Genomic DNA, 8,444 nt, shown 5'->3' on the forward strand with positions numbered 1-8,444 from the left:
TTTTCTCTACCCTGCAACCTCTCTCCCACAGAAGAGACGTTGCGAGCCTGTCCTTGTTTTATCGTTATTTCCATGGCAGATGCTCGTCTGAACTCCAATCTCTGGTCCCCCCTCGCCAATCTTTCACGAAAAACACCGGTCTAGCTGAATCCACTGTGAAAAATTTCCCCCACTCTATATCTGTGCCTAAATCAAAACGCAGATTCCATGAACAAAGCTTCTTTCTTAGAACTGCACGCCTGTGGAACTCTGTTCCGTCTGCCTGCTTCCCTCCAGACTACAACTTGGATGTCTTCAAGTCCAATGTTAACAAATTCCTAATGAACCGCCCCCTTAAGTAAACATTTCATCAAATCTCCTCACTAACGTAATGTACTTGCAATAACCCTTATCCCTGAGTGGCTTCCGGGCCTTGATAAGTGGTGATCACTGTGTAAAAAAAAAAAAAAAAAAAATTAAGGGGGCGGTTCATTAGGAATTTGTTAACATTGGACTTGAAGACATCCAAGTTGTAGTCCGGAGGGAAGCAGGCAGATGGAACAGAGTTCCACAGGCGTGCAGTTCTAAGATCATCATTCAATCCCAGGAAGCGTCTCCCTGCTAGTGTCAAATATAAATATTAATTAAGATTAAGACCTCATGTAAAAGTAATTATTGGAGCTGAAAGAACTGCTAATGAATGAAACCAACTTACTATGTCAGGACAGCCCAAAGTTTTGTGATAGCGGTTGTGTAGTTGAAGCTTGGGTCGACGAATGTGCTGAACATGTGAAATGTTTCGTAGGCCGTGTGATATGTTGGATATGATAAAAAGTCTGGCCATTTTTTCTGAAAAAAAAACAAAAACGAAAAAAAATAACATCAGTTTCTGAATTTTTGAGATGAGGATTATCAAACTACTGTTCTCATCTTGAGTGTCATTTTCACGTTTCAGCTGATGTAACCTCCGACCTTCTCCAGGTGTATCGTGTCGAACTCGGGAATGTTTCTACCGAACTCGGGAATTTGGACGGAATTTCGAGCGGGCTGTGGCACAGTGGTTAGAGCACTTGGAAAAATCAATTGGAAAAAGTGATATTCTCCTGAAGGTTAAAGGTTCAATCCTCAGTGTGGGCGACCGAAAAATACAATTGCGTATTACTTAGGACCTCTATCCAGTCATGGCTGATGGAACAAGAGCATGCTACCCCATGAAGTGAAGAAATTCCATACAAATTCCCGAGTTCGACAGAAACCTTCCCAAGATCGACAAGATACATCTGAAGAAGGTCGGAGGTTATGTCAACCGAAATGTTGTGAAAATAACACTCAAGATGAGAACAGTAGTCCGATGAATCGAAATGCTACAACAATTTTGCTGGTTTAAAGAACAGTTAAAACCATTGGAATTTATTTTATGCATATTGTTTTTAGTTAAACGCTAGTAGCAAGACATAGGGTAAGCTTTTTAATCAGTTTTTGGCCGAAAATTTGGCTACCAAGGGGTCACAGTTCAAAAGATTTGACCTTTGTGGTCTCTAGCAAACTATTCAGCAAATTTTGGGCCTAAACATTTGAAATTTTACATAAAGGGTATTCAGACATGCAGCAAGCTTTTTAATCAGTTTTTGGGCAAAATTTGGCTGCAAAGAGGTCAAAGTTGAAAGAGTTGAGCTTTGCAGACTCTACCAAACTCCTCCACCAATTTTGGGTCTAAACACTTGAAATTTTAGATGTAGGTCAAACTGTTTAATATATATTTATATATATATATATATATATATATACACACACACACAGAGTGACCCCCCCCCAAAAAAAAAAATGGGCCCCAACTCTAATTAGGCCCCGTTTCTTAGTGTTTTTTCTGAATGAAATGAAACTTTGGTAATAACTAGTTTATTATATTCAAAACATCACATCAAAACACTTCTTTTTGTTTTCAATAATTTTATTTTAGAATGATTTTGTCATTATTTTATTTATTTGTTTTTTTTTGGGGTCACCCTGTATATATATACATACATATGCACATAAAGTTCTGAACAGTACATAGGGCCCGAGCAAAGCCGGGCTGAACTGCTAGTATTGTATATATCAGAATTGTCTGATATATTCCCTGCTTCCTTTGTTCCAGCTCGTTCGTCTAGTGGTCTTCATTAATTTGCTGTTTTTTTTTTTTTTTTTTTTTTTTTTTTTTTTTTTTTTACATAGGCATCACCACATTATCAAGGCCAAGAGGCCACTCAAGGATAAGGGTTAAAGAGTGTACAGTAGAAATTGGACAATATAGTAATCATTAGTAATGAAAATTTGGTAAATTTGATAACTTATATGGAACGGCTCATCAGGAACTTATTTACGTTAGACTTGAAGACAACCATATTGTAGTCAGCCGGAAAGCAGGAAAAAGGAAGACAATTCCACAGGCGTGCAGTTCTAAGAAAGAAGCTTTGTTCATGGAATCTACGTTTAGGTTTAGGCACAGATAAAGAGTGGGGGGAATTATTGATAGTGTTTACAACTAGACGAGTGTTTCTTGTGAAAGTTTGGCGAGGGGGAACCATAGATTGAAGCTCAGTTGAACACTTTCCATGAAAATAACGATACATCAGAGACAAACTCGCAACATCTCTTCTGTGAGATAGATGTTGCAAGGAATAGAAAAGGACATCTCCTACGAGGCTACGAAGTCTATTTTGAACTCTATCAAGGCAGGCCAAGTCTTTTCTAGCAGCTCCTGCCCAGATGTGGCAACAGTATTCCATCCTTGGACGTACCTGGCTCTTATATAGATAGAGAATAGCATCAGCAGTGAGATATTTACCGGATCGATAGAAAGATCCCACCATTTTTCCAGCGGCCTTGGCAACAGATTTGATGTACATGTTCCATTTAAGATCAGGAGTAATGGTCAAGCCAAGAAGCTTGTCAAAACTCGAGGCCTCCTGAAGACGAGAGCCATTCATTTCAATTGATGCCAGATGTGGATCAGAATGTTGATGATGTAAAGAGAGAAGCTTGGTTTTAGATGCATTAAAAGTAACCAGCCACTCCTTACCCCATTGTACTACGTGCTCAAGATCAGAGGAGAGAGAATCGGAGTGAACTTAGTCGTTTACTGTCTTAGATGTGCTACCATAAATGGTAGTGTCATCAGCATAAATGTCTACAAATGATGTAAGGATGTGATTTGGAAGATCATTAATGTAGATCAGGAAGAGAGTTGGGCCCAGGATGGACCCCTGCGGGACACCGGCATTAATACTGTGAGCTTCTGATTTTTGCCTCTCAACTACTACTCTACTGTTTTAATTGTCTGTTATATTCCCTGCTTCCTTTGTTCCAGCTCGTTGGTCTAGTGGTCTTCATTAATTTCTGTTTTAATGCATCATTATAATACAGCTTCCTATTCCAGTAGCTTCTTTCCAAGACCTGCAAAGTTGTGGAGTTCTCTTGCTGTTGATTGTTTCCTTCTACCTACAAACTTGGTCTTTTCAAGACTGATGTCAATAGGCATCCCCTGTACTTGCAATAATCATTTTTCTGTTCTTGTTGGCTCCTTACAGCAAGTGGCTTCATGCCTTGTCTCAAGTGATTTCCATAATATATAATAATGAATAAATGACAAGTCTCTATTCCAAATTTCATGTTGTTGACCATTTTACAATTTATTCCTTGAACTTAGTTGACATTTACAATTCTTGACAGTATCTGTTTCGTAGCACAAACTCAATCACTTAATTATATCAATCAGTGAATCTATTTTGCCCTTAACTCATCCAAAGAAATATCAACAATCAAACAACCAAAAGGAAATAAAATGCGTTTGGACACGATTAAAAAATTCGAAAATTGGAAGAGAAGTTGCAAATATCTCATAGTTTTCTTTCTTTATGCCATTTTGAATTTATTCATTATATGCTCTGTAATTACATTGAGCTTCTTAAATTAAGGATTGGTATATATAAAAAGGAAATACAAGTGAATAAAGAATATTTCTACATATATATATATATGTCAGCCCCTTTAAGTAACTCGTTATTGTTGGGCACTTTCAGTTGAAATAAAAAGTCAGTCAATTTAGTTCTTATGCGTAAATCATCATATAATGATTAGATCACTCTGACAGATTCTAAAAAGCATGTAAAAAATAAATGTTTAAATTTCAACATAATTTACTTGACGGTGGCCGAGTGGATTTGGTCCTGGCAAATGGAGTCAGTGGTGGCTTCGTTGCCGAGTTTGAATCTGCCGACCGATGGTAATCGTGACACCCTGCACTGATGATTCCCGAAAGGATGAAACACTAGTGCCTTTAGGTATTTAATAATTATTTTAGTAAATAATTTTATATATATATATATATATACACAGTGCTGGCAAAAAGGAAGTCCCTACTTGTAATTTTTTCAAAAACTGCAAATTTAAGCTAAATTTAATGTAACTGTTTAAACAACCTATACCTCATTTGATTGGCCTTTTATTTCTCTATAATTTTACCTGTTCATATTTTACTTTTAACTGAACTATTCTAGTGTTAACGTCAATTTAAAAAAGTAACTTCCAAATTGAGGAGGCAAAAAGAAAGTGCGCAGCAAAATATTTGCTTTAAAACCAGCTTAAATTATCGCCCCTAAATCGGTTTAAAATATCCACCAACAGGCAACAAAGCATCTCTAATCGCAATTGTTGTTGTTCCAGGTTATACGACGTAACATTTAGTCCAGACGCCACGATTTTCTCTTGGTGATCGTCAGGAGCTCATTAATTTCCATCTTTCTGGTTTATCCAATCTAGAAATCAGCCGCAGATTGAAATCTGATGAGAAAACGGTACAAAAGACCGTGCAAAAGCACTGAAACACATGCAGTGTTCGTGATGCCCTAAATCTACTTGTACTAAAGTTACTTCTAACAGGGAAGATAATGCTATCGAGATCCACAGCGTGAGAAACAGATTTGAAACGCCCCCCCCCCCAATCCAACAACAGTGCGATCTTGTTAAAAAGTGCTCTCTCTCTACTGTCAAGAACAGATTAAAGGAATTTAATTTGCGAGGATATGTTGCAAGATACAAGGCAATGATTTCTGTAAAGAACAGAAAGCCCGTCTGGACTTCGTCAGATACAATGAAGATAATGACTCTTCATGTTGATCAAAAGTGCTTTTTAGCGACGAAAGCAAGGCAGTGATGGTAGGCAGTACGCCCGTCGAAGGAAAGACGAAGTTAATCCTAGGTGCTCAGTTTCAACGCTGCAAGGTGGTGGAAGTTCAGTTTTGATGTGGAGCATTATTAGGGCCAATGGTCCAGGGCCTCTAGTTCACTTGCAAGATCGAATTAATTCGACCAAGTACATTAATATGTTAACTGAGCATTTTCTACCCTACTTTGGTCGGAATTTGGATGAAAATCCCATCTTCATGCAGGATAATGCTCCCATTCACACAGCTGGCAATGTCAAGAGGTTCCTTGAAGAGCATGAAATTCCATGTTTGGATTGGCCTGCACAATCTCCAGACCTCAGTCCTTTCGAAAACGTATGGCATTGCAACAGCTACGCAATGATAAAATGTAAAATTTAGAAGAACTTTGGAAAAAAATTAAAGAAAAGTGGGATACCCTTTCCCCAGAGTATTGCTGAAGTCTAATTCAAGGAATTCCCAAAAGATTGCAGGCTGTCAAATTGCTGAAGGGCTATGCTACTAAATATTAACTAGTTCATTGTGTTCCTGTTGTATTTGTGTTGCATTAATGTCCTAAATTAAATATTTAAATAACAATTTTCCATTGTGCAGGCTTTCTTTTTGCCTTCTCAATTTAAAGTTATTTTTTTAAATTGTCATGAACGCTAGAATATTTCAATTAAAAGTCAAATATGAACAGGTAAAAAATAGTTTGTTTAAACAGTTACATTACATTTAGCTTAAATTTGCAGTTTTTTAACAATTACAAGTGCGGACTTTCTTTTTGTCACCTGTATATATATATATATATATATATATATATATACATATGAGAGTTGTATATTCAGCTAGAGAATTATAGGCAGAGGAGAAGTAGAAAGTTGGGGAGAAGAAGAGGAAACAGGATTTAGAGAGGTAGAAGTGTTAATAGAAATGGGTTCCTTCCTTTTGTAAAAATGGAAACAAAATTTACATGCTTTTAATCATTTTTTTATTTTTTTTATTCATTTTTTTTAATCATTTTTTTTTTTTTAGAGTTCACACTATTTAAGCTAGTTTTAAGCAAATTCGTTGCTGCGGACTTTCTTTTTACCTTCCTCAATTTGAAGTTACTTTTTTAAATTGACGTGAACACTAGAATATTTCAATTAAAAGTCAAATATGAACAGGTAAAATTATAGAAGAATAAAAGGCGAATCAAATGAGGTATAGTTTGTTTAAACAGTTACATTAAATTTAGCTTAAATTTGCAGTTTGTGAAAAAATTACAAGTACGGACTTTCTTTTTGCCATCTGTGTATATATATATATATATGTAGTCATTCACATACAATTATAGAAGAATAAAAGGCTAATCAAATGAGGTAAAGTTTGTTTAAACAGTTACATTAAATATTGCTTAAATTTGCAGTTTTGAAAAAAAATTACAAGTGCGAACTTTCTTTTTGTTGCCTCCGTGTGTGTGTGTGTGTGTGTGTGTATATATATATATATGAAAACAAAATTTACATGTTTTTTTTAAAATCATTTTTGTAAAAAAAAGTTCTTTCTATTCATTTTTTTTTTAATCATTTTCTTTTAATCATTCATTTTTTTTAGAGTTCACACTAAAAAGGGGAGAAGAAGAAGAGGAAACAGGATTTAGAGAGGTAGAAGTGTTAATAGAAATGGGTTCCTTCCTTTTGTAAAAATGGAAACAAAATTTTCATGTTTTTAATCATTTAAAAAAAAAAAAAATTTTATTCATTTTTTTAATCATTTTCTTTCAATCATTTTTTTTTTTTTTTTTAGAGTTCACACATGTGGCATATAAAATTCAGATCCAATATGGGTGAAACTGTTTGTGAGAAAAGTATGTTTTGTGTTGATGCTTGATTGTCGGCTGCAACTTTTTAATTACTGTATTTTTTTATAGACGTTCATATCAAAAATTCTGGAATATTCTTCTTAGATGCTGATTGGTTGATTCAAACTCAGTTTACTTCAAAATAATTTAAGTAAAAAACAAAAAAACAAACAAACAAACAACAAAAAAGTCCATAACTTACTGTATCGTATGTGTAGTAAAAGTCCATGCTTGGCACACCAGCCCGCTGGTAAAACGTTGCCATATCGCTGCCTGACCCGAGAGAGTAGCTAACTCTGTATGCAAAGAAAAGTTAAAATAATTTATAATGATTTAATGAAAATTCTGTGAAACGTACAAACACAAAAAAAATGAGATGATATTAGTTAATAAATTTGCATAACGTTTTTGATTTTGCATAAAGCAACCATTTAATGGTTGATGTATCATAAAATGAAAGAACGAAACCATATCTGTTAGAAGAGATTCTTCAAATAAACAAAGAAGCTTTCAGAACTATTGCAGAATTTACTAATTTGTTTGTGACTGTAGACGATTTCTAAACTTGTAAACAAAACGTTTTATAAATTAAGCAAAAACGTTTTTTACATTTGTTAGCAAAAACGTTTTTTAAGACTGGCCGATTGATCGGATAGGGCCTTTCCGACCGCTCATCTAGCCGAAGTAATGTGTTGCAGTGCCTAGACTTTTATGCACCCAGGTCTAGGTTAGCTCAATCACCAGGATCACGTTCTAAGGTATTACGGGTAGCAACCCACGGCTAACTGGTTGCCCTGTTGAGGGATTTTTACCCTCTGCAGGGGGGCAGTCGGCTTATTCTAGTGCCCTACCAACATGCAAAAAAAAAGGGTGGGGAGTGACGGGGTTGGTAAGTAGGGAAAGAAAAAGAAAGGAGAGGGGAAGGGGGTTTTTGTTTTTGTTTTTATTTTTGCAAAACATAAGTTTTACAAAAAAGAATAGAAAACAAAAACAGAAAATCAATGTAGATGCATTTCATCTCAGGAAACCAATAGACAGCCTGATCTGGTAGCGCCAGTAATTTGTTTGTGACTGTAGACGATTTCTAAACTTGTTAACAAAACGTTTTATAAATTAAGCAATAAAGTTTTTTACATTTGTTAGCAAAAACGTTTTTTAAGTCTATTTTCTAAATTTATTGCAATTTCTAAAATTAATTGAACAAATTTTACAAAAAACGATTTCTACATTTATTACCATTTCCTAAACTGACTCTTCGGGTCAAGATCAGAGTGTAGTATCTGTTCTTCAGATGCTGCACTTCCATTTCTTTCGGTGGAAGAGCAGTCCTTCACGACTGTGACAATTTTTTATTTTTGTACCTTTTCTCCACGTTAAAAAACGACCCTGGTGTCTAACTCTGTCCCGTGGGGAGGCATTGTAAATAGGTACCA

General features: G+C 35.4%; 1 protein-coding gene across 7 annotated transcripts in view; it reads right to left on the reverse strand.

Annotated features, from left to right (window-relative positions):
• The window catches only part of LOC145263231 (N-acetylated-alpha-linked acidic dipeptidase 2-like), a 544,830-nt gene that overhangs the window by 18,171 nt on the left and 518,215 nt on the right, over positions 1-8,444 (reverse strand). For all 7 annotated transcript variants that reach the window (XM_080120318.1, XM_080120321.1, XM_080120317.1 and 4 more), the window contains exons 16-17: positions 7,214-7,307; positions 695-828 (exon numbers count right to left, since the gene is read on the reverse strand). In XM_080120318.1, the coding sequence (XP_079976444.1) occupies positions 695-828; positions 7,214-7,307 (228 nt within the window). The remainder of the gene's footprint in view (positions 1-694; positions 829-7,213; positions 7,308-8,444) is intronic.

Source organism: Euprymna scolopes, chromosome 38 (assembly GCF_053919585.1).
Source record: "Euprymna scolopes isolate OS-2025 chromosome 38, ASM5391958v1, whole genome shotgun sequence".
Taxonomy (NCBI): domain Eukaryota; kingdom Metazoa; phylum Mollusca; class Cephalopoda; order Sepiida; family Sepiolidae; genus Euprymna; species Euprymna scolopes.